The sequence below is a fragment of the Scyliorhinus canicula genome, chromosome 3 (assembly GCF_902713615.1).
Source record: "Scyliorhinus canicula chromosome 3, sScyCan1.1, whole genome shotgun sequence".
Classification (NCBI taxonomy): domain Eukaryota; kingdom Metazoa; phylum Chordata; class Chondrichthyes; order Carcharhiniformes; family Scyliorhinidae; genus Scyliorhinus; species Scyliorhinus canicula.
Window position 1 is genome coordinate 44,098,185 of NC_052148.1, and position 26,973 is coordinate 44,125,157.

Consider the following 26,973-nt stretch of genomic DNA (forward strand, 5'->3'; position numbering starts at 1 on the left):
ACTACCGCTGGAGAGCAGGGCAGCTGAACACGGGACAATTCTGCTGGAGAGCAGGGCAACTGAACATGGGACAATTCCGCTGGACAGCAGGGCAGCTGAACACGGGACAATTCCGCTGGAGAGCAGGGCAGCTGAACACGGGACAATTCCGCTGGAGAGCAGGGCAGCTGAACATGAGACAATCCCGCTGGAGAGCAGGGCAGCTGAACATGAGACAATTCCGCTGGAGAGCAGGGCAGCTGAACATGGGACAATTCCGCTGGAGAGCAGGGCAGCTGAACATGGGTCAATTCCGCTGGACAGCAGGGCAACTGAACATGGGTCAATTCCGCCGGACAGCAGGGCAACTGAACATGGGTCAATTCCGCTGGAGAGCAGGGCAGCTGAACATGGGTCAATTCCGCTGGACAGCAGGGCAACTGAACATGGGTCAATTCCGCTGGACAGCAGGGCAACTGAACATGGGTCAATTCCGCTGGAGAGCAGGGCAACTGAACATGGGTCAATTCCGCTGGAGAGCAGGGCAGCTGAACATGGGTCAATTCCGCTGGACAGCAGGGCAGCTGAACACAGGACAATTCCGCTGGACAGCAGGGCAGCTGAACATGGGACACCTTGTGTTCAGCTAGAAAAATATGCATCTGCGAGAATAGTCAATTTTGTGGCCGTAGTTACCTCTTCGGCACCAACATCCCATATCTAAACTGCACACGGGCAGCCATTTACTCTTCCACTTTGCTCCTTGACTCCCCGTTCCACCTGTGTCAGTCCTGCCTCAGTCTCACCACTTTGGCACAGCTTTTGCTACAGACAATTGATATCTCTCGGTCACCATGTGAAAGGAAGGCAAAAGCAGCATTTACTGACCTAAAAGTCCAGGGAGAAATCCACCTCGCTAGGCACAGCCGCTTACATGCAGTCATAAATGTGAATTTTCTAAATTCCCGCTTTCGGGGCGCTTAATTTGGAGGGGAACAAGCCGTGTTCGGCTTTTAGTGAGCTTTCATGACATGCCAACAGGATTCCCGGCCTAGGTCCATGGGACACTGGACCGCCTTTAAGCCAGTATGGAAGTCAGGAGAACAAGATTCTCGACACATTTCCCAACGTGAGTAAACTGATTTTTGGCCTAATGTTAAGTTTTGCCCCCGACCTGCCACTATTCCCACTGGCGTTGGGAATGGAGGCTTCTGCCCGAGGGGTCTGATCAGTTGTGAATAACATGTACGCAGAATTGAAATTGTATCATGGTGCTTCCCGGAAGTGCCAACCTCATTTTACAATAAAGAGACAAGGAACTGATTTAAAGATCAGATGTATTTATTGCATCATTTCATTTCTTAAAGGTAATATTCTCCAATGAACTGAGAAGGAATTCGCCATCGGTACTCTTTTGAATAAAATCCATTCATTGAATCATAAAAACTTACAGCACAGAGGAGGTCATTTCATGTGTTGCTATTCTGAAGGAGAAATAGTCCCACAACCAAGAGTAATTCACCAAGTAACCACTTCCAAGGACTATTTACTTGTTCAGAGATAAATTGTGAAGAAATATAATATAAATCATACAGTTTACACTTTGAACCAACCATTGTTTATCTGCTTCTATCAGCATATTTGGTGATACAGAACAAAGGGAAAGACTCTCTCCATCTGTGGGCATCATGGTAGGACAGTGGTTAGCACTGTTGCTTCACAGCTCCAGGGTCCCAGGTTCGATTCCCCACTGGGTCACTGTCTGTGCGGAGTCTGCACGTTCTCCCCGTGCCGCGTGGGTTTCCTCCGGGTGCTCCGCTTTCCCCCCACAAGTCCTGAAAGACGCGCTTGTTAGGTGAATTGGACATTCTGAATTCTCCCTCTGTGTACCCGAACAGGCACCGGAATGTGGCGACGAGGGGCTTTTCACAGTAACTTCATTGCAGTGTTAATGTGAGCCTACTTGTGACGATAATAAAGGTTATTATTACAAGCATTCCCCAAAAAACATTGGTGTTGGCAACATGGCTGGGCAGGTGGGGCATGCCCGACAACTGGAAAGCCCCATCGCTTCTCTCCAGGAGGCCCAACACTATTACACGGCAATCAGGCACTTACCTAGACAGCGACAGTTCCCAGTAGAGAATATCGCGTCTCTGAGAACTGCTGGCCGAACAGAGGCCGGACGCTGTCCAGCACTGGTGGCTGGACCACCAGTTGGAGTGGCCATGGTCAGTATTACACTCGGGCCTACCTTGAGGATCACCGATGGACCCGCAGCTGGAGGTGAGTTTGGGTGGGATAGGGGTCGCAGGGAGGGGGTCACTGGGGAAGGGGGTGGATCGAGGGGTTGGAAGCAAAGGCGGCTTTCAGTGTGTCTCCACTTTCCAAAGCTGGGTTTCAATCTTATCTGTGAATGAGGACCCCTCACCATTCCCCACAAGGCCACAAGCAAACCAAATCATTGAGGTCCTTAAGTAGTCAATAAGTGGCAACAAAAGGCACCAGGATGGGAAGGCTGACCACCATATTTCCCACCCGGAGTTTGATCGGGAGTGTGAAAGGGGTGAGGGTCCCAAACCCCTGAACCCTCCTTGGGGGGTTGGGGAGGGTGGTGGGGGAGAGGCATTAAATTCCATCTGTTGACCAAGGTGCAGCTAGGAAACAACATTTTATGATGAAGTTGTCCCAATAAGACACTGTAAAAGTTTTGTTAATTCTTACTGTGAATTGGAGTAAACAGCTGTGAATTAATAACGTCGCTGCTATAATTCACTGGCCTGTCACTGATTGCTCCAAGTGGGAATGAGTCTCAATGCAGGCACATGTCTGCAAAAGCCTCTTTTCTTTCCCGTAGAGGGGAATTGTGACCAATTCATGTTCCCTCTGGGAGTTAAAATCAGGAACCAATTCATTGTTCCTCAACATGCAAATTTATCGGGCCGCCATTTGCACCCATTTACATCCTCCCTCTGGTGTGCCGGCACTAACCCCGACCCCGCCGTCATCGAAGGGCCGGAGCATCGCAATCGGATCGGTGCCCGGCGCCGATCCCGATTTTTCGATTCTCCAACGGATCGGGGACTCCGCTACCAGCAGCGAGGATGGAGGATCCAGGCAACTGTCTGCATCAAACAGTTAGTAATGATCAAACTAGGTATATGGCATAGAACCTGGACACGAGGACATTAAGATACTGGCACCTTGTATGCCTTACCGCACACTAATATCTATTGTATTGCCGTTTCAAAATGTGGATGGCAACTGCTGGAGGCTATTATTTGTAAAGCAAGTCTGAGAACATGTTTTCATAAATTTGGTGGCTACCATGATGAGGTGGCAGGGAAGTGAGCAGCTCTTGACAAAGTGCCATTGCTTTCCTCTGGAAGCAGCATTTAATGGGATATGTGTCTTGCCACGGTTAGCAAGTTTCTGCAATACACTCACATTTTATGGTGAGTTGTGGCAGTGTTGAGGAGCTTCAGGTACCTGCTGTCACAGAAAGAGTTCAAACCAATGCTGGGAAGTTGCCTATCACCTCTTTGGGTGTCATGGAAGGGTGAAGAAGGGTAATGGCAGGCTTTTGGGGCTAATGTGGCTCCAAGGTGAGATATTTGGTGATGGAAGTTGGTGATGATACAAATTTGTTGCAGGAAAATCTACAACACTCCAAATGTGACGGCCACAATGCAATTGTTTTTTCCCCTACAGTGAGAGGCCACACTTCCCGATGTTCAACGTCAGGAACCTTATTATAATAAATTTACAGATCAGTATCAAACCCTAATGCTGGAATCAACTCCATCCCCAACATCAACAAAATCCATCTACAACAGCGCGCTATCAGAATGGCATGACACATGGCTGGTCTCCAGACCCGTGCACCTGGCGAGCAGTACTCCCATGGGAGCTCAGGTGAGTGCAGCGCTCGGGCGGTGGGGGGTGGGGGGGGGGGGGGGGGGGTGGTCATGCCCAGGTAATGCCAGCTTGATGCCAGGCCAGTGTCAGGGGGGCACTTATATCCCCAAATAAACTTGCAGACCAATGCACCAACAGAAGCCTCAGAATATTTGCTTACTATCTGTGTTAGTTGGCTGTGTGGTTTTATGCAATCAGATGGTGGTTCCTGCTCCATTATCTCTTCCAACCTGTACCTTAGCTTACCAAACTTAAGTGGAGTTTGTTTTTTATTTTTTTCATGGATGTGGGTGTTATTGGCTAAGCCAGCATCTATTGGAGGTGGTGATCTTTCCTGAGTCCATCTGCTAAAGGTACTCCCCCAGTTCTTTAAGGGAGGCAGTGTAAGGATTTTGACCCAGACATGTCATTTTCACAGTAGCGTCTTGCAGTGTTAATGTAAGCCTACTTGTGATAATACATATTATTACTATTGAAGCAGTGCATATTGTAAATGGTGCACAGTGCAGACACAACACACCCATGCTTGAGGAACTGAATGTTTAAGCTGGTGGATGGAGAGACAATTATGTGAGCTGCTTTGGTTTGGATGGTATCAAGTGTGAGAGTTTTTGGAACTGCACTCAATTGAGCAATAGTATTTCTTCATACTGCTGTCGTGTGCCATGGAGAAGATGAAGAGGCTATGGGGAGTCTGGAGGTGACACTTCTGACTTATTGCAGCACAGTATTTATGTGGCTGGTCCTGATAGGTTTCCAGTCAAAAAATGGTTTGATTTGGAAGCTCAAGCAAGATGATCAGTTTCTGAATCTGTCAAACACCTGACTGGCTCAAACGCAAATGTTAAATGAAATAATTTTGGAAGAGTTGTTCTTCTCTATCCTTTTCATTATTAACTCTTTCTTTCTTCAGGATCTAACAGGCCACATAATAATTAAAACCATGACGATGGCAGCACATTCTTCAATTTTAATTCCCTCGTTGTGGGGAGTGCCTGGCCTTCATTCAGAATCTCAACCAAAATCAGGAACTCAGGGTGTTGGTAATACTGGACACAAGCCCATGTCACATCGTTCCCTTATGCCATGCATTTGAGTCCGAACAGTCTGCACCAAAAGATCATCAGCCATGAACTACACTTAAATTACATTTTTAACATGGCAAAATGTCACACGGTGCTTCACAGTTTTGGCGCAGGTGTCAGACCTGAGCAGACATATTATAAGAGTGGCCAGGGGTGCAGTTAATATGACAGGTTTCAAGTCAGTTGTTTCGAAAGACCAAGAGGGTTCATAGGGAAAGTTCAGATGTCTGAGAACAATATGGCACTGCTTGTGCTATTGAGTACACCTCGGAGAGAGGCAGTAGTGCACTGGTGTAGGAAGACCAGGTCTCAGAAATGTAGAACTGAACACTGGGGAAAGAGGGTGAGAAAGCTTGCGAACTTGAGGTTAAAGATATTGATAAAGTGACTCAATCAGCATGGATGTTAAATGACTAGGACCTTACCAGCACAGAGTTCGGACAGCTAGGATGTCGATGACTTGGGCTTATAGAGGGTGGAGTTTTGAAGGATTATGGAGCGGGAATCACGTAAGGTAAGTGTGAAGGTGGTAAATGCACAAATAGGTGTTTCAAAGGAGTAAATGATGCAACAGTTGTGGGGTGGTGGGTGAAGGAGGGTTGAAAGGGCAGGGGTGCTATTTCAGATGTAAAGGTAGACAGTTCAGGTCAATCTAGACACCAAAGTTGCAAGGAATTGGGGTGAATCTGAATGAACATTCAGAAACATAGGGAAAGGCAGGGCCTGAGGTAGAGAGTTTTGATGAGGATTAAATAGAATACTAGTCTTTTGTAAAGTTCTGGCTCATCCATGAACTTTAAAAATAAAATTCATTCAAGGGATATGAAGCATTGCTGGCTGGCCACCAGTTATTGCCTGCCCCTCAATGCCCTTGAGAAGGTGTTGGTGGTGAGCTGCCTTCTTGAACTGCTCCAATCCAGGTGGTGTAGGTACACCCATGTGCTGTTAGGGAGGGAGTTCCAGGATTTTGATCCAGAGACAGTGAAGAAACAGCGATATATTTCCAAGTCAGGATGGTGGAGTGACTTGGAGCGGAACTTGGTGTTCCAAACTATCTGCTGCCCTTGCCCTTCTGGATGGAAGTGGTCATGGGTTTGGTGTCAGACAGGCAATCAGTACAATCAGAGGTTAGTGTAACAGGGTTAAACCTGGATATTGTCAACATATTTTTGAAAGTTGACTCATGGCAGCAAGATATAACTTTTTTTTTAAAGTCAATATGGAAAATGCTGAGAATGCCGTATTTATTGCCCTTCCCGAGGTGGCTTAAGTGCATTTAGGAGAGAGCTGGTTGAGTGATCAGAAGGTACACCAGGAGTAAATCAATGGGCCAGATGGCGAAGACAAGTCCATTGAGGTTTGAGGGGATGACAGAAAAAGGGCTAGTGTTATTAGCTGACTAACAGTTTCGAAACACAAGAGTAAATGGCAGCTGGGTGTCATGAGCTTGAATATCATTTTTAATCTTGTAATTGTTTACCCTTGAAAAAGGGTTCTGATGATGAAACTGCTCTAGAAGACTAACACTATACAACAAACACTTTTTAACAGTAATGGTGAGTTCATTTACAACACTCTCTCAAATTACACAGGTGAGAATAAGCAAAAAAATGAAAAGCATTACACCTTAACTTATAATTGAAAAGCAAAATTGTGCTTCACAGGACATTAGCAGCATAAAGCATGGAGCTTGGTGATTGTGTTGCCACTCGGTTTACCCTGGTTGAACGAGAGTCATTGCTGCCACTGGCACTCCCAGCCTGCCTCGGAGATTCGACCTTTGACCCCCACGTATTTCAAACTGTTTCTGATCTGTTCTAAATATCCGGCTTCAAACATACTGAAGTGCTCGGGGGAAAAAATTCCAGGATTGTGGCATATAAGGATCTCAGTGATTCTTTGCCCAATTATCGACCCACACTCTCTGCCAACTGATCACACTCTATTCACAATGCCCATCCTTCTGAGGCGGGTCTGATATTGTTGTGATGTGGTGAAGATCCAGCTGATTATTCTACCATAAATGTCCTCAGCCTTGACCAGTGAAAGACAATTCTGATTTCGGTCTAAGTGCTAGAATGGCTCATTGATCAGAATGAACAAAACAGTTAGTGGTTGACACTATGGTGCCACTAATTATGAATGGCATTATCAAGTAAAGGTGCCAAGCCAGTTTCCTCTGATTAGTGTCCAACGTATTTCAGAAATACTCAGCTGAATATCAGAATGCCAATCAGAACTGGCTCAGATAGGAATATCTTAGTCCTTTTATGTCTGTCGAACCCAACATACGTTCTGAAATCCTTGGCGAATAAACTTTACAGCACTTATGTACCATGAGCTGCGAATGTACCATGTGTTTAAGTGGGACACTGTTGTACAAAATGAGACTGGACTCTGCTCAACACCACAATATAGAAGGAAGGTAATCAACCACGAATAAATCTCCAAAATAAACTCACCCTCATCCTCCTTCAAGACTTTGAGGAATGTGAATTGATTATAACGAGCCAGTAGGTAAATGGTGTCCAAAACACCTGACGGAATTTCTTTGAGGAGGTAACCCAAGTAGTAGGGGATTTCTATGGCTGTGGTTTGTGAGGGCTTCCAGATGCATTCAGTAATCTCCCAGGGGCTGTTTAGCACAGGGCTAAATGGCTAGCTTTGAAAGCAGACCCAGCAGCACGGTTCGATTCCCGTAACAGCCTCCCCGAACAGGCGCAGGAATGTGGCAACTAGGGGCTTTTCACAGTAATTTCATTGAAGCCTACTCGTGACAATAAGCGATTTTCATTTTTCATAAGAGACCATTGGCTGAAATGAAAGCTCATGAAACTGAAGGCAAATTATTGCCCTGGTTAGATTAGTTAGGCAATAGCAGACAGCGTAGGGATAATGGACACATGCTCGAATCATAAGGAAGTGAATAGTGGTGCTGCATAAGAGTCTGAGCCACAGCCTCAAGTATTCACTACATTTATTACTGATTTAGATAGCACAAAAGAGAGCCATATATCCACGTTTTCTTGTGACACAAATAATAGTGCAATCAGGAGCATACGGCTACAGAGACATATTGAGTGAACAAAACCGTGGCAGTGGATCTCAATGCAGGTAACTATGGGGTCATACATTCTGGACTAAAAAAAGGATGGATCAAAGTATTTTTTAAATGGTGGAAAAACTAGGACCAGTGGAAGTCTAAAGAGTTTTAGGGGGCCATATCCACAGGCGACGATAATCTCGACGACAGTTACGTAAAAAAGGCTGTTGGAATGTTTGCTTGTACAAGTAGAGGGTTAGAATATAAATTGGAGGAAATTTAGCTGGGGCTATTCAAAGCGCTGGTCACACAACATCTAGAGTACAAGGTAACAGTTCTGGGCGTTGCACTTTAGAAAGGATATACTGGACTTGGAAAGAAAGCAATGCAAATTCACTAGAATGTCACCAGGACCCCAAGGGTTCGATTAAGAGGACAGAATACATAAAAACTAAGCTTGTAGTCATTTCTTGGGCAGAAGGGTGGAGACTGATTTGACTGAGTTTCAAAATTTTGAAAGGAATCGATAGGATAGATAGAGGGCAACATTTTCCACTGCTGGAGGAGATTAAGACAAGGAGAATAACCTTAAAATCAGAGCCAGTCCTTTCAAACTGTGGTTCAATTGTGGAGCTCTCTCCAACAAAAAGCAGTGGATGTTAGCTCGATTAATAATTATCTCTGCCACTCATGGTGGATAGAAGTAATGTTTGTGCCCCTGTTAGTCTGTCATATTTCAAAAAGTAATGGACGGATTTCAACAAAACTTGGTGCTCAGACAGGGTATAGTCAAAGGAAGAACTGATTCATTTTTAAAGGATCCATCAACATCGGGACTTTTCTTTAGAATATTATGGGTTATTTTATTTAGAATGTTATTGATTGTTTTAGAATGTCATGGATTGCTTTGATGCTGTGATACAACTTTTCACAGCTTGTCACAGCTGTCAAGATATGAGCAGAGTTTTTAGAGCAGACTGTTGAATGTGGAATGGCCTGAAGCTCCCTCAGTGAGATGGGTGCTCGTAAACATTTTTTTTTGCAGTTTTGAAGTTACAGAGCATCAAACAGGCAGTGAAAAGCCTTAAGGAAGGGCTGCGTAATATAATAGTGTTAAATTAACACAATGAAGCAGAGTTATACATTTTACTGAATGCTTTCTTTGTTTGTTTTAAATCTGATATTGCTGGGGCTGGTTCAGCACAGTGGGCTAAACAGCTGTCTTGTAATGCAGAACAAGACCAGCAGCGCGGGTTCAATTACCGTACCGGCCTCCCCGAACATGCTCCGGAATGTGGCGACTAGGGACTTTTCACAGTAACTTCATTGAAGCCTACTTGTGACAATAAGCGATTATTATTATTGTAGATTTTGGCTAGCTAGGGCTATAATAGGATAAAGAGACAAAACATGGTTGGAGAGAATGCAATGCAGATTTACAGAATGAAATCTGGGTTGAATTGAGGCAGGTTACACAAACTAATGATGAAATTGAGACAGTTAAGAATAATTTGATTGAAGTTGTCAAGCTATGGAGGGGTGGATATTTTTGCTGGGACCAGAAGACGGAATCTGAAAACTAGAGCCAAACCTTTGCAGTCTGGACACATTTCTACACACAAACGATGGTAAAGGTTTGGAACTCACCTTCCTCAAACAGCAATTGGTAGGCAATTAACTGTCAATTTTAAACCTGAGATGGATAGATTTCCGTTAACCGAAGTATTAAGAGATACGGGGCAAGTGTGGGTAAAGGAAGCTGGATCACAGATTAGCCCCAATCTCATTGAATGGAGGAACAGACTTGAAGGGCCCAAATGGCTTCCTCCTATTCCCATCAGGGATAAAACTTCAGGACAGTAAGCAAACCCCGACTCTAACACTTGGAGCTCTAACTAGTTGCATCAGTTCCTCAAAGTTTCTTCCTGCCTCAAGCGAAGACAAATCAATTCTGTTGAAGATTTATCCATCCTTACCTCTATATTAATCACCCTTCTCCAGTTACCTGACATGACAGGAACAACCATCGAATTTTAATAGATGGAAGATTTTGGGGGCATGGCTGTAAATTCTCAATTCCAAGCCGGGAAGTTCCCAGCAGATCCCATTGGTCCCTGGCATTTCCATCATCAACAACCTGCATATTTTGACTGTCTCATCTGTACTTACCTATAAAACTCCCAATCCAAATCCTAACTGATCTTGCTAATGACGACGATAATCTCCTCTAAAAGAAGATCTTTTGGTTTGAGGACAGTGAGAGCTGGTTTCTGTGAAGGCTGTAAAGGTGGACAGCCAAGTGCTATTTGTTACATCTGGGTGTAAAGCCAAGTAACAAAGCACATCGAGTGAGTCTTCAAAATATTTTTTAAAATCCACAATTAAAATGATATAGTCAATTTTGGGAGGTTTTCTTGAGTTCAGAAGAGAACCAAGTGGCTGGAAAAACAACCCTTCAAAACAATGACTTATCGCAAACAACCTTGTGTCAAAGTATTAACATTTTAAAATCCCGCAGAACCCAAACCCAGCTATTTTTTTTGGGGTGAGCACAGTACGAAGTCTTAGGAAGGAGCAGTGCTCCGAAAGCTAGTGTTTGAAACAAACCTGTTGGACTTTAACCTGGTGTTGTAAGACTTCTTACTGTGCTCACCCCAGTCCAACGCTGGCATCTCCACATCATTTTTTTGCCTGTGAACTTTGTATGTTTGATCACAGGTGATAGCTTAACTACTCTACTTATTGTGTACTTATCTAACCATTAATGTGAAAGGATGGTCCATTCAATGAAGATCCACAATGTGCACTGGGTAAAATTTGCTCTACCTAATCTGAATTCATAAGTAGGTTCACCTTAGCGGTTGAAGCCCGTTGAACATCAGCTACAAACCCTGGTGTGAACCTGAAGAATACCCTTACTGTGCATGTGAAGGAAGTTGAAGATCTCAGAAGTCATCTTGTGGAAGCCAGGTCGAGGTTTAACATTGTCATAGTAATGGTGGGTGATGAACAATCCTGAAGGGTCCATTGAAAATGCCCAGAAACCATAGAGATGAACCTCTTCACACAGCTCCATGGCAGCTGTCACCAACATCAGGCCACTACTCAATCGTTTGGCCCTGAGCCCTTGTCTCATCCAGAAACGGGAGACATTCTCGAGGTATCGTGGGTGGAAGTACAACATCGATTGTTGAGACTCAAAATCGTCAAGGACATACTTGACCCTGAATGAAACGTCCGTGTTGCGGGTATTGTAAAAAGCTGGCATAACCACAGATGCATTTTCATAGGCTTGTAGGACATCATAAAATGGCCTCCTCCACTTCTCCAGTTTATGGAATCTAAAAGTAAAAGCACTGAGCCGTTATCATTTTTAAAAAAAAGTTATTTTCAAATATCTCTTAATATCCCCGTGCCTGTCCCGCTCTCCCACGTCAAGTGCAGCAAAAGCACAATACACAGTAAAACAACCTCTACCACCAGAGCCTCTGCCCTCTGGGAATCTCACAGAACCAGTCTGAAAATGGCACTGTGCCACTTTCTGTTCCCAGCATGGCTCAACCATTTTGATCAGGGCTGCCCGGGCATGATTCAGCGGACTAAAGTTAAAGTCAGGTTTTGTGCACGTTTGCCGCGGTGTTTCGCGACGGTTGCATCGCCGAGATCGCAGCCCGTAATCAACGGAACTCAGTGCCAAAAATGAGCCCTCACAAGATTCTCGACATTACTGGTTCCCTCGCTGTCTGATTTGCCCGACCCACGCCTCAGCTTCACGGCGCTAACAAGGGGGAATTTCTTTGAAACGCTCCCTCACCACTCACACCCAATCAACACACAAGCCTGGCAGCGAGCAGACCTGCACCTTGATTTGGGAGTGCCAAGGCTTCTCGATGCTGTCAGGGGGCCGGAGGAAAGGCAGAAGTCAGCAATGCCGCTTGAGAGGCAATGGGTGCAGCTGTCAGTGCGGACAGCTTGACCATGAGGACCACCGTCCAATGTCAGAAGAAGGCAAATGACCTCCAACGTGCTGCAAGGGTAGGTTACCACCTCTCACCTGGCACCAATTCCCCCAGCCGCCCCTCAGATTGCCCAAACCCCCCCTCCTCCACCCCCAATCGACTGGCTGACACCTCACACTCTCCCCACATCTGACCTTCGTGTTTGTTCCTCAGTGCCCCATGGCACCCACCAGCACAACCCCTTCCTATCCAGGAGCAACGCCCACACATGGCACCTGCTATAGACCCCCCTGACCCATCAAGTGTGAGGCTCACAATGCCCTCTCTTAGTCCCGCAGGAGAAGATAGCCCATAAGAAATGGGAAAGGGCTAAGATGGGGGGAGGAATCCCAGAGACTCAAATCCTCAGCCCCTATGAGGAATATGCCCTGGAAATCATGAGGCTGCCCGAGGAGACAGCAGTCATTAACAGCGAGGTTGGCTTATACCAGAGAGGTGAGGATCCACTGCCCCTTCATCTGGGTAACCTGTCTCAAGTGAGTTGTTCATGTCAGACAAAATGATCCTTCCCTCTCACTGACCACATACCCATTGCTTCGCAGGATCGCCATCTGATGAAGCCGGACAATCTGGAGTGGCTCCACCCACCACCCAGAAGAACACCTCGGAGGAGGCCTCCGAGGAGACCACCGGCGAGGTGTCACCGCTGACACCCGCACTTTCCACCAGTGCAGAGACACACACCTCAGTGGATGACATTAGTGGACAGGCTTCAGGGGCACAATCTGGTGAGCACCAGACAGTTGTTGATGCATAAGGTGGAGGCAGGAACATCCAAGTGAGTCAGCAGTCCGAGGTCTGTGGAGCCCAGGACACAGCTGCATCCCAGCCAGAAGCTGAGCCTCTGGGCAAGGTTCGCCCAAAGCTGATGCAGATGTTAATACACAGCTGTGAGATTCAGAGGGGTGTCAGTGACCTTCCAGCAATTGCAAGGCCATTTGGAGGAGTCCCAAAGGCTACAGACGCAGAATATGTTACACAGACCCAAAGAGATGGCATGAGAGTGATGTTACCCAGACACTTGGAGGGGGAAACCGGGTGGTTGGGAAGTGGGCAGTGTGATGGGGGGAGGGGTGCGGGAATGGGGTGGACAGTGGAATGGGGAAGGAAAATTTGTGGGCAGAGGTTGAGAGGGGTGAATGGGGGGAGGGAAAGAAATGGGGAGGGAGGGCGGGGAAAATTAGGGGGTGGTAGGGAAATGGGGGAGGGCAGTTGAGCTGACAGACAGCCTCGTCTGAGGAGAATCTGGAGATGAAGAGGGCATCCTGGCATGAGGGACCCTCGCCACCATCTGTCCTCCATCCTCCAGCTTCCCCTTGGGATCGTCCTTCAGCTCCTCCTGGACCACCTCATTCCCCTCAGAGGGGGAGGCCGCATGTCCCTTTGCCTCCTCCTCCTCCAACATGTCGTCCCGCTGTTGTGCGAGATTGTGGATCAGACCACCAGAAAGTGGGAGACCCTCTGGGGGCTGTCTGCAGTGCCACCAGAATGGTCACGGCATCGGAACCCCACTTTGAGCAACCTATGCACCGCTCAATGACAGCACGGGTGGCAACGTGGGTCTCATTGTATTGAGTCTCCACCTCGGTCTCAGGTTCCGCACCAGCATCATCCTGTCAGTCTGACCAAACTCTTCCAGGACAGAGTCCTGCTGCCGCTTCTATCCTGAAATTCAATTGCCTCTATGGTGCTGACGCTCCTAGAGCACAGAAAATGGTTCACGCCCGCCGCGAATCTCGATTCTGAACTCTCCTGAGATTCACCCGGCAATCCCCGATCTGCGTCTGGCGTAACGCAATTGCTGAATCATGCCCAGGCCTATCTTTCAGAAGCAAAAAAGGCAGCACGGTAGCATTGTGGATAGCACAATTGCTTCACAGCTCCAGGGCCTCAGGTTAGATTCCGACTTGGGTCACTGTCTGTGCGGAGTCTGCACATCCTCCCCGTGTGTGCGTGGGCTTCCTCCGGGTGCTCCGGTTTCCTCCCACAGTCCAAAGATGTGCAGGTTAGGTGGATTGGCCATGCTAAATTGCCCTTAGTGTCCAAAATTGCCCTTAGTGTTGGGTGGGGTTACTGGGTTATGGGGATAGGGTCGAGGTGTTGACCTTGGGTAGGGTGCTCTTTCCAAGAGCCGGTGCAGACTCGATGGGCCGAATGGCCTCCTTCTGCACTGTAAATTCTATGAAAATCTATGATAATCTATGATAAATTGAGATCAGGTCATAGTTCCTGGGCAATTTTGAGGCATCAATGGGCGGAGCCTGAAACACCATTAAAGATCATTTGTTGTGTTTTAATGGATGGATAAAGTGAAAAAACTCACCTCTCAATTACAATACTTGGATTTATCGTCACAATATCAGTCTTCAGTCCAACGTCCACGGTGTATTTTTCAGAGATTGGTGGCAAATTACACCTAACACAAGAGCCAACAGTAAGATAAGTGAATAATAGCAGAGTTATTCTCACACCCTTTTTGACATGTAAACTTCGACTCAAACGTTCAGTGGCCAACATGGCAGTGAGGTTTGCTGAACACTAAAGAGGCATTGTTTCCCTTTATAGTAAGATGGTGCAAATCTTTCTATACTCTGTTCATAAAGGATAAAGTGTCTCGACTGAAATAACTCTGTCCATAAACCACTTACATTCTTTGATCAGATTTCAGCCTCCTATCAATTTCTCTGTCAATCCTAGGAAGCACATCCTGTATGAGTCACTGCTTTCAGATGAGGATATTCTCAGTTGCAGCAAACATAGCTGAGAAAGTTACACTGCGCTGGCCATGCTAACATTTTATGTAAGGAAGTGTGGAGCTTGCACTGCTACAGCCCTGGTGGGAGAGTTAATGTAATAACAGTAGTTCCCAAATTGTGGTACCCACACCCATAGGGGTATGTGACATGTCCCTGTGAGGAGAGGCAGGATAAATTACCCACATTTCATGTTTAAGGTCCATTGAAAGCATTTCACTATTTTTCCATAATTCTTTCAAAATTGTTATTTTCTCAGTCTGTTTGTGTGAAGAGAAAACATTTAGATATTTCCCGGTTTGTTTTACCTCTTGTACTTTCCCAAAATGGAAGGACATGTGGCAGAGTGTGGCACGGTGGCACAGTGTTTATCACTTCTGCCTCACAACTCCAGGGACCCTGGTTCAATTCCACCCTTGGGTGACTGCCTGTGTGGAGTTTGTAAGTTCTCCCCATGTGTGCGTGGGTTTCCTCCGGGTGCTCCAGTTTCCTCGCACAGTCCAAAGATGTGCAGGTTAGGTGAATTGGCCATGCTAAATTGCCCCTTAAGGTTCAAACTTGTGTTGGTTAGGTGGGGTTATTGGGTTACAGGGATAGGGCGGAGGAGTGTGCCGAGGTCGCGTGCTCTTTCAGAGGTTCGGTGCAGACTCGATAGACTGAATAGCCTCCTTCTGCACTGTAGGAATACCATGGTTCCATGGCCATTGGGCTGGCAGGCTTGACTCCGGGGACAGGTCTCTGTGCCATTTGTTCAGCAGTGAGGCAAGCTCACTTCCTAGTGCAATCTGTAAATCCTCCTCTAAACTACATGGAGCCAGCAGAGTCACTTTAAGCAATGCACCAAATTGAAAAATGAAATGAAAATCGCTTATTGTCACGAGTAGGCTTCAATTAAGTTACTGTGAAAAGCCCCTAGTCGCCACATTCCGGCGCCTGTCCGGGGAGGCTGGAACGGGAATCGAACCGTGCTGCTGGCCTGCTTGGTCTGCTTTTAAAGCCAGCGATTTAGCCCAGTGAGCTAAACCAGCCATGTTTAGAGATGTTTGGAGATCCAGTTGGAGATGGACATATAAGATCCATCACTTGTACTTACCTGGCCTTTGATCTGGAGAAAGACAACAAGCTGCTGACTGCCAATGGTTTCCTGAGACCATGGGATCACTGGCTGGAGATTTCATAGAATTTACAGTGCAGAAGGAGGCCATTCGGCCCATCGAGTCTGCACCAGCTCTTGGAAAGAGCACACTATCCAAGGTCAACACCTCCACCCTATCCCCATAACCCAGTAACCCCACCCAACACTAAGGGCAATTTTGGACACTAAGGGCAATTTTTCATGGCCAATTCCCCTAACCTGCACATCTTTGGACTGTGGGGGGAAACCGGAGCACCTGGAGGAAACCCACGCACACACGGGGAGGATGTGCAGACTCTGCACAGACAGTAACCCAAGCCGGAATTGAACCTGGGACCCTGGAGCTCTGAAGCAATTGTGGTATCCACAATGCTACCGTGCTGCCCTATGATGGACCGACAAAGTCTAAAGGCTGGTGGTGGGGCAGACTCAGATTGGTGTGTCGACGGGTTTGCAAATGTTCCTGTCCACTTACTTGAACCATTGACTATGGGCTCAAAGAAATTCCCGTTCAAATCCCTCAGCACCCAACATTGGGATCATTGCTTTACCTGTTATATATAAATGACTTGGACTTGCAGATGGCCTGCTTCCATGCTGTAAGATTTTACGATTCTAAAGTGTGGATTTTACAGGGAATACTGCTCCCCTGCAACCTGGAAGAAAAGTCAGTCCCAAACCAACTGACTGTAAATAAAGCTGTCCCACAGTGGCAAAAATTTGCCGGTGGCCTGAACAAGAATAGGACTTCCCCTCAGTGAAAGGAAGAGCTGCCAGCCAATAATTCAGCAGTGGGTGCTGCTGGGACTGCACAGAATCCCAGGAAGAAGATCGTAGCGACCGACTTCAGTTAAGTCCGGGGCCCTTAGGGCAGGGAGGTGTCAGGCATCCTTGGGAGAGAAGCAAGAGGCCAGACGGGGAGGCACAAAGTGAGGGAGGGGTACATTCTTAGGAAGTGCCCTCGATGCACACAGGGCACCCCCCAAAGGATGTACTACCTTGCTCACACAACCCGTCCCCTTCCTTCCTGCCTCTTCACCAGCTTGAGTGAAAAAAACCAGCCTTCGCACTCTCGCCCGCCTTCCAATGCCCAGCGTGTTGGCATAGATTGAGACCCTCCTTAAATGGGCACTAAGTGGCCACTGAAGGACAACAATAAGCCGAAGGGCAGGTGGGGTAGTGGGCGCCTTACCCATCACTGTCATGGGCATTGGGTTGGGGATAGGCGAACCACCTGACTTAGTTTAGGTGTGCCCCCCCCCCCCGCTGTTAAGTCCAGCCCCAAGGGTTTCCCTGCCACTTTCATGATTATCCGTCCCCACAGAATGGTGGGCAGCGATAGCAGACAGTGAGAGAGAGCATTCCCATAGTCAAACCATTGGTAGCAATTTGAAAAACTGGCTGAGCAAAGAGGAGGGACTGTCTGGAGATGGGGGAAAGGGCAGGTGCAAAGAGTTAACCAAAGTACTGTTCACCCAGATTTGGAGGGCACCAAAGAATTGCCGTTATTCTCCTGTATTCAATTTAACAAACAGTTTATGACTCAAATCTTCACATATCACTCCAAACATTACGGGTTTGTGCTCAAAGTTTGTTTCTGCTCAGCTGTAGCACAAGAGAAGGCTTTGCTCCATCATACCTGAATACAAAATCTGCAGAGTCAATCTCATTCCCACATTTGCTGTTTGTCAGGATTCCTCCATTCCCAACCACTGCACATTTCTTAAACTGGGAACGCGAATATGGCATTTCCTGTAAAGAGGAAACTCAATATAATGATAAATAACAAGATAGCAAATGACAGTGGGTACTGAAAATCTGAAATGCTGAGTATTTCCAGCTTTTCCTGTATTATAAAGAACAAGGAGTGGGCAACAGGGATTTTCTGTCATGACAGAAGAAAGTAAAGTCACCATTGTCCTCTCTCCCCTTTGAGGGGGAGAGCTGATTGGTGGTGATTTAACCTCAGGATCACCACATCTCAGACAAGGGGCAAGGTTGAGAAGGTGGGCCTTCATAAATAACCTCAGCTTGTCCATTAATTGAATCCCTGCTGCTAGCCTTTCTCTGCTTCACAAACCAGCTGTCCAACCAACTGAGCTAAACCACCAGTATAACACTAGATGTGAAATCCAACTCCAACAAACATAGATATATACAGACACATTTGGATATATGTGTACAGAAATCTAGGTGCTTTTATGTCTGTGTGTGTACATTTATTTGTGCGTGGATCTATTTTCGGTGGATCTATATGTATAACGTATGAATGTATACTGACAGCAAATTTACATTTTGCTGGAAAATACATTATCAAAGTTTCTCGTCTTGCACTCAGGGTAATTCACAAGAATAGCAAATGTAAAGGGAACAACAATTTATTGCATGAGAAGAGAGTGCCAATTGATTGGCACATAGACTCTGATGGTAGAGACATTGCTGTGGAGAATGCACCAATTGCTTGGTTTAAATTCAAACAAGTTGACTCTGGTTAGTCAGGGTATTGTCCAAGAAAGAATATACTTGCCGTAGAGGGAGTGCATCGGTTTATCAGATCTATTCCTGGGGTGGCAGGATTGTCAAATGAGGGGAGATTGAGACAACTAGACCTGTATTCACTGGAGTTTAGAAAAATGAGTGGGGATCTCATTGAAACATTTAAAAGTTCTGACGGGGCAGGGTAGACTGGATGCAGGGATGTTCCGCCTGTCTGGAGGGTCGAGAACAAGGGGTCACAGTCTCAGAATACAGGGTAGACCGTTTCGGACTGAGATGAGGAGAAATTCCTTCACGGTGGAACCTGTGGAATTTTCTCCCACAGAAGGCTCTGGAGGACAAGTCACTGAATATATTTCAGAAGGTAGCCATGATGTGGAGATGCCGGCGTTGGACTGGGGTGAGCACAGTAAGAAGTCTTACAGCACCAGGTTAAAGTTCAACAGGTTTGTTTCCAACACTAGCTTTCGGAGCACTGCTCCTTCCTCAGGTGATTCACCGGAGGAAGGAACAGTGCTCTGAAAGCTAGTGTTTGAAACAAACCTGGTGGACTTTAACCTGGTGTTCTAAGACTTCTTACTATATTTCAGAAGGAAATAGGTTTTGAGATGTTCAAGGCATCAAGGGGTACAGTGGGAGAGAGAGAGGGAGTATGGCATTGAGATAAAGGGACAGCGATCATCATATTGAATGCTGGAGCAGGTTTAAAGGGCCAAATGAGATACTTCAACTCGATTTTCTATATTTCTCTGATTTTTCTAAAACTAAGGGGTCTCCCATTTATGTTGGAGATGAGGAAAAGTTTTGACTTGCAGGTCATTAGTTTGAAGAACTTCCCCCCGGGAGCAGTGGAAAATGGGTCATTGAATATTTTTAAAGGTGAGTTAGAAATATTCATGATTGACAAAGAAGTCAAAAGGAACAGGGTGTCAATGTCTCATAGTTTCATTGTTAAAGTTTGTTCATGTCAATTATGTTGTTAAGGGAAGCATGCGGTGGGTATTTGAACACATATAAATAGGGGATAGCTGGGACACTGGGTCACTGGATAAAAGACCATAAGACATAGGAGCAGAATTAGGCCACTTGGCCCATCGAGTTTGCTCCACCATTCAATCATGGCTGATATTTTCTGATCCCCATTCTCCTGCCTTCTCCCCATAACCTCTGATCCCCTTATTAATCATGAACCTGTCTATCTCTGTCTTAAAGACACTCAGTGATTTGGCCTCCACAGCCTTCTGCGGCAAAGTGTTCCACAGATTCACCACCCTCTGGCTGAAGAAATTCCTCCTCATCTCTGTTTTAAAGGATTGTCCCTTTAGTCTGAGATGGCGTCCTCTGGTTCTAGTTTTTCCTACAAGTGGAAACATCCTCTCTACGTCCACTTTATCCAGGCCTCGCAGTATCTTGTAAGTTTCAATAAGATACCCTCTCATCCTTCAAAACTCCAACGAGTACAGACCCAGAGTCGTCAAACTTTCCTCATACGACAAGTTCTTCATTCCAGGGATCATTCTTGTGAACCTCCTCTGCACCCTTTCCAAGGCCAGCACATCCTTCCTTAGATATGGGGCCCAAAACTGCTCACAATACTCTAAATGGGGTCTGAGCAGAGCCTTATACAGCCTCAGAAGTACATCCCTGGTCTTGTATTCTGGCCCTCTTGACATGAATGCTATAATTGCATTTGCCTTCTTAACTACCGACTGAACCTGCACATTAACCTTAAGAGAATTGTGAACAAGGACTGCCAAGTCCCTTTGTGCTTCTGCCTTACGAAGCATTTTCCCATTTAGAAAATAGTCTATGCCTAAATTCCTCCTTCCAAAGTGCATAACCTCACACTTTTCCACATTGCATTTCATATATCAGCCAAGAATGTTGTGACTGGACAAAATCGATAAACTCACTCCACAAAGAAAGGCTCTGTGTCTTAGTTTTGACTTCACCAACCAGCTTGAATCTTGTTAAACATATGGGGTAGACGAGAAAGTAAAGTTGAGGCCATAATCAGATCACTTCAAGATCTTACTGAATGGTGGAGCAGGCTTGAGGGGCCGAATGGCTTACTCCTGCTCTTGATTCGTATGTTTATATGATTTAAGCATTTCATTAATTCTCGCTAAAAAAGGAGGAATATCTAATGACACAAGATTTTTACCGAATGGCAGGTTTCTGAAAATACAGAATCACAATGTGCTCATTGACATTGGGGCTTGTTTAGCACACTGGGCTAAATCGCTGGCTTTTAAAGCAGACCAAGGCAGGCCAGCAGAGCTGGTTTAATTCCCATACCAGCCTCCCCGAACAGGCGCCGGAATGTGGCGACTAGGGGCTTTTCACAGTAACTTCATTTGAAGCCTACTCGTGACAATAAGCGATTTTCATTTCATTGATGGTACACATATGCAGTCATTGCTTTAAATGCTTTCATTAATATGCAGTTGATTGTAGAAAACAAGATACGAATCACAGAAGCGAAATAAACAGTAGCCTAGGAACAACTATCATGACAAGGGGCGCGATCTAATGGCTGTGTCGCGCCGGCCCGAATCCATGCGAGCCGGTTCGATCACAGGAGAAGCCGAAATCGGGAATGGCGCGGATCAGTTTCTGATCTAACTGGCCTGCTGCCATTGCCGAGATACGGATCCCGCTGCAACGTGTCGACAAAATAATAATCACTAATTAAGGCCAATCTCCATCCAATTAACAGGAAGGAACCCGTGATCGATTGCCCTCCCTTGATTGAACTGGCTCCCCAGCGAGTGGTCGCATGGGCACCGTTTAGCACACCTATTTAAAAACATGAAGCCAGCACAATTGCTGCTGTGGGGATCGGAGGAGGTGAGTAGCCATCTTGGAAATTGGGCAGTCAGCCTGGGGGCACCGGGGCTGCTGCCTCAGTGCTCGGGGAAGGTTGGGGGGGGGGGGGGGGGGGGGGGGGGTCTGGTCGGGGGATTGGATGCCATCAGTAGGGGGTCGCCCCCCTGAGCTGGGGGAGGGGGGGATGGGGGCCTCGTGCCTGCAGGCCCAACATGCCACCCCCGAACCGCATATATCCACAACAGGGGTAACTTCAGGTGCTGCCTGTCCATCCAACCGAACACACCCAGGGCAGAGGCCTCTCCCTGGTAATATTGTCCCACCGACCGTGGCGGCCTCTCGTTGCACAGCTGAAAGCTATTGCTAATCAGGAATTGGCAATATCAGTTATTTGAGCGTTCCACAGCTCCCAAGTGGATTCGCATGGGTAGAAGTGCCATGTCGCGTTATTGCTCAGCCCCCCAATGAGACCATGTGGTCTGAACATTGGGGGCATCAACACCACAGAGGCAGCAGCCAATAATCAGACACTCGAGTTGGGCTTCAGCACTGGGGAAATCCCAGTGACCAGAGGGTGGGTGTGTGGAGCAGGGAGGGGGCCTGCGCCCAGTCCAAGTAATGTTCCTGGCGGAGTCTGGTATCTGGGATCCGGTGCCCAGGAGCCCCTAGTGTGGCTTGGGGGGGGGGGGGGGGGGGCGTGTGCAGAGAGGGTGTCCCCCCAACACAACTGGCTCATTGGGTGGCACCTCAGGTGAAAGCAGGAAGCGTAAGGGTGGAGGAGGCTTGGGGGGGTTTGAGGGTCCCGGGGAGGAAGCCATAGGAAATTGGCAGTCTCTCACCCTCTCTAATTCCTTACAGATATCACAGGAGGATGATATGATGGACTCCGCAGCAGCTGCCCTCGCGGTGGCAGTCTAGGTGGCAGACTTCGGGATTTTGAACCCGCTCCGGGATAACCTGGTCCGGAGATTCAACATCTGACTGGGACTTAGCTGGGTCCTGGGATACAGCAGGCCTCTGACTGCTGTATCCCATGAATGTTCCTGCCTCCACCTGTTGCGGTGGATGGGATAGACTTGGAACAGATCTAGCAAAGGTTTTAGGTTACATGGACAGCATGGTCGGCACAGGCTTGAAGGACCGAAGGGCCTGTCCCTGTGCTGTAGTTTTCTTTGTTCTTTGAATGCATCAGATCTAAACCCTGCCATCTTGCCACATTCAGATATGAATGGTGTTGGACAATTAAAGAACTCACTGAAGGAGGAGGCTCCACAAATATTTCCATCCTCAATGATGGAGGAGCCCAGCACATCTGTGCAAAAGACAAGGCTGAGGCATTCGCAAAAATCTTCAGCCAGAAGTGCCGAGTGCCTGGAGGTCCCCAGCATCACAGGAGTCAGTCTTCAGCCAATAGGATTCACTCCACGTGATATCAAAGAACGGCTGAAGGCACTCGATACTGCAAAGGCTATGGGCCCTGACAATATTCCGGAAATAGTACTGAAGATTTGTGTTCCAGAACTTGCCGCAGCCCTAGCCAAACTGTTCCAGTACAGCTACAACACTGGCATCTACCCGGCAATGTGGAAAATTGACCACCGGAGTCCTGTACACAAGATAGGGCCAATTACCACCCTATCAGTCTACTCTCCATCATCGGCAAAGTGATGGAAGGAGTTATCAACAGTGCTATCAAACGGCACTGACTCAGCAATACCCTGCTCACGGATGCTCAGTTTGGGTTCCGCCAGGGTCACTCAGCTCCTGACCTCATTACAGCCTTGGTTCAAACATGGACATGGAGCTGAATGCCAGAGGTGAGTTGAGAGTGACGGCCCTTGACATCAAGGCAGCATTTGCCGAAGTATGGCATTAAAGAGCCCTAGCTAAACTGGAGAATGGAAATTGGGGAAAACTCTCCGTTCAAAGGGGTCATACCTAGCACAAAGGAAGTTGTTGTGGTGGTTGGAGGTGTTATGGACCAGGATTTAGAGAACCCCAAAGTGTATCATGGAGTTCACCTGACCCACAACTTTTAATAGATTGTGGTATGGGGAGCAAACGGCCCACTCTACAAGTGTGGTACAGCAGAAATGGAAAAGTATTTTTTAAAAGCAAAACAATGTTTATTCTATGAACTTAAGTTAACGTTTTTAAGATGTGGAGATTCCGGCATTGGACTGGGGCGAGCACAGTTAGAAGTCTTAAACACCAGGTTAAAGTCCAACATGTTTGTTTCAAACACTAGCTCAGGTCTGAGGAAGGAGCAGTGCTCCGAAAGCTAGTGTTTGAAACAAACATGTTGAACTTTAACCTGGTGTTGTAAGACTTCTTACTGTAACTTTTGTAAAACATATAGTGAACATCTTAGCAACCATCAATTCAAATACAACCCCCAAAGAATACAACACTAAGTAATCCTTACTTTAATTTTAACATCCATAAGACTTAAAAAATAACTTTTGACAAAAGCACATCAGGTTAAAGTCACTACTGAGAGCCGTTATTAGTTTTAAATCACCAAAGGATCGATTTACATTCTTTAGATTACAGAGAGAGACTCTAGTACACCTTCTGGCTGTGACTGCAGCTATCCAGCTCTGAAAATGAAACTAAAACACACCCTGCAGCAAACAGCCTAAAATGAAAGTAAACAGCTGACAGACAGCCCAGCTTCTTCCACTCTCTGACATCACTGCAGTAATAAACACCCATTTCTTAAAGGTACTCTCACATGACAGAGGTCAATCATCTCAGGTCCAGGACATCACTGCAAGAGTTCCTCAGGGTAGTGTCCTAGGCACAACCATCTTATAACTGCTTCATCAATGGCTTCCCTTCCATCATAAGGTCAGAAGCGGGATGTTTGCAGATGACTGCACAATGTTCAGCACCATTCGCGATTGCTCAGATATTGAAGCAGTCCATGTCCAAATGCAGCAAGAACTGGACAATATCCAGGCTTGGGCTGACAAGTGGCAAGTTACATCCACACCACAAACATACCAGGCAATGACCATCTCCAACAAGAGAGGATCTAACCATCGCCCCTAGACATTCAATAGCATAACCACCGCTGAATCCCCCACAATCAACATACTGGGGGTTACCATTGATCAGAAACTGAACTGGACTAGCCACATTAATACTGTGGCTACCAGGGCAGGTCAAAGGCGAGGAATTCTATGGAGAGTAACTCACCCCCTGACCCCCCCCCCCATTGCATTCTTGAAAAGGAGATTACATAGATTCCCTTGCCTATCCTGCAGTGGGCCAACCCTTTCCCTGGCTACCCTCTTGCTTGGTGGAAGAGTCAATTATTAGGGTACATAGGTTTAAGATGCAAGGAGCAATGTTAAAAGATGTGCCGAGGGAGGTTTTTTACACAGAGGGTAGTCTGTGCCTGGAACTCGCTGCCGGAGGAGGTGGTGGAAGCAGTTACAATACTGACGTTTGAGGGGTTACTTGACAAATACATGAGTAGGATGGCAATAGAGGGATAAAGACCCCGGAAGTGTAGAAGGTTTTAGGTAATACGGTCAGTGCAAGCTTCAAGGGCCGTAGGGCCCGTTCCTGTGCTGTACTTTTCTTTGTTCAACAAATTAATGACACCTTGTGGCACCAAAATTCTGAGTAATAAGTTGGACTTACGCTTCTAGTTGAAAATGGCTGTTATCCACTGAGGCTTCATTGTAGTGTGCTGCCTGATGACCTTACCTTTGGAAACAATTGGAAGACTTCAGCATCAATGAAGAGGAAGCCACTGCTGTCTACTTCATACTTCAGCTTAAAGCCCTTGGGGGTGTTCTTCTGCGTCGTAAATAGAAATACAGGAGCATTGCAGCATCGCATCAAATGAGATCTATATAACAAAGAGGGATGATGGAAACATAACAAGTTGAGTGATTTCGAAGTCCATATGGGCAGCTCAGAAAAAAAGTTTCACTAACAGGTAAGACTGACACAGTGTAAAACCACCAGCAGGCAAACAAAGGGATTTTCCCGAGTCTGCACCCGGTTGCACAGGACATTCCAGACGCAGTAAATATCGGGAATCCAGGCAATACAGATTGCATATGGTTATATTCTTGTAGCTGTAAAGAGAAAGAAGCAGAGGTGACACACTTTGAGCTCGTATAACATATTGCAAGGGCTTTATTTACAAGATGCTGCTCAAAACAGGACACAGTGGTGAACTCCACCAAAGCTCACAAAACACTTTCATGAAGTGTTTTTCTGAATGGAAGTTTGTGACTAGTGGTGTTCCACAGGGATCTGTGCTGGGGCCTCTGTTGTTTGTGGTGTACATAAACAATTTGGAGGAAAATGTAGCTGCTCTGATTAGTAAATTTGCAGATGACACCACGGTTGGTGGAGTGGCAGATAGTGTTGAGGATTTTCAGAAGATGTAGAAGGATATACAGATAGATTAGAGACTTGGGCAGAGAAATGGCAAATTAAGTTTAATCCAGACAAATGTGGGTAATGCATTTTGGTAGGTCTAACTTAGGGGGGAAATATACCGTAAATAGCAAAACTCTGAGGAATAAAGAAAGTCAGAGAGATCTGGGCGTGCAGGTCCACAGATCTTTGAAGGTGGCAACACAAGTGGATAAGGTAGTCAAGAAAGCATACGGAATGCTCGCCTTCATTGGACGGGGCATCAAGTATAAAAACTGGCAAGTCATGCTACAGTTGTATAGAACCTTGGTAAGGCCGCACTTGGAATATTGAGCACAATTGTGGTCACCACACTACCAGAAGAATGCGGAGGCTTTGGAGAAGGTGCAGAGGAGGTTTACCAGGATGTTGCCTGGTCTGGAGGGTGTTAGTTATGTGGAAATGCTGAATAGATCAGGGCTGTTTTCATTAGAAAGATGGAGGTTCAGGGGTGCCCCGATAGAGGTCTACAGGATTATGAGGGGCATGGACAGACGGGATGGGCAGGCACGCTTTCCCAGGGTGGAGGGGGGTCAGTCACCAGGGGGCATAGGTTTCAGGTCCATGGGGCAAAGATTAGAGGAGATGTGCGAGGGTGGTGAGTGCCTGGAAAGCGTTGCTAGGGGAGGTTGTGGAAGCATTCAAAACAGCGTTCAAAAGACATCTGACAAACACAGGAATAGGAGGGTATAGAGGGATACGGCACAAGGAAGTGCTGATGGTTTTGGCAAAGGTTGGTATCATGACCGGTACAGGCTTAGAGGGCCAAAGAGCCTGTTCCTGTACTGAATTGTTCTTTGTTAATACGTGACATTACACCAGCCAATGGTGTTACTCTGATACATAAAATCTTCCCGCTTTACTCTTTTAGTGTCCCTGCCATTTGTACTTAACCAAACACTTTAAACAAATTCAACACATTATGCCATAACTAACATTGTTATGTTACGGATACAAGTATATTAGTAAGACAGTCTCTTGGGTGAACGTCTGTTTCATTTTGACAGAACACGATGTTCAGGAACTTGGATCGTAGGGACACCAGGAGTGCCTTCCTGTACACGGCTCGGTGTTACATTGGGCGAAACCAACTCAAAAACTGTCTCTGGTTGTGTGGCTGACTCTGGCATAACGGATTCTGTAATTTCAGCAGCTGTAGTCCTCAAATCAGGCATATCACTGTCCATGCTCTGTCTCACCTCCTTCCCTGTCATGCCTGAAGGTCCTCTGCGAGATTTTCCGCCAGCGGGATCCTCCGCTTCACCAGCAGCACACC

General features: G+C 46.6%; 1 protein-coding gene across 2 annotated transcripts in view; it reads right to left on the reverse strand.

Annotated features, from left to right (window-relative positions):
- Positions 1-6,421: 6,421 nt before the first annotated feature.
- st8sia5 (ST8 alpha-N-acetyl-neuraminide alpha-2,8-sialyltransferase 5) overlaps positions 6,422-26,973 on the reverse strand; it is a 95,678-nt gene continuing 75,126 nt past the window's right edge. For both annotated transcript variants that reach the window (XM_038790461.1, XM_038790460.1), the window contains 4 exons: positions 24,975-25,119; positions 17,572-17,684; positions 14,368-14,460; positions 6,422-11,366 (listed from right to left, as the gene is read on the reverse strand). In XM_038790461.1, coding sequence (XP_038646389.1) covers positions 10,904-11,366; positions 14,368-14,460; positions 17,572-17,684; positions 24,975-25,119 — 814 coding nt within the window. In that variant the 3' untranslated portion in view covers positions 6,422-10,903. The remainder of the gene's footprint in view (positions 11,367-14,367; positions 14,461-17,571; positions 17,685-24,974; positions 25,120-26,973) is intronic.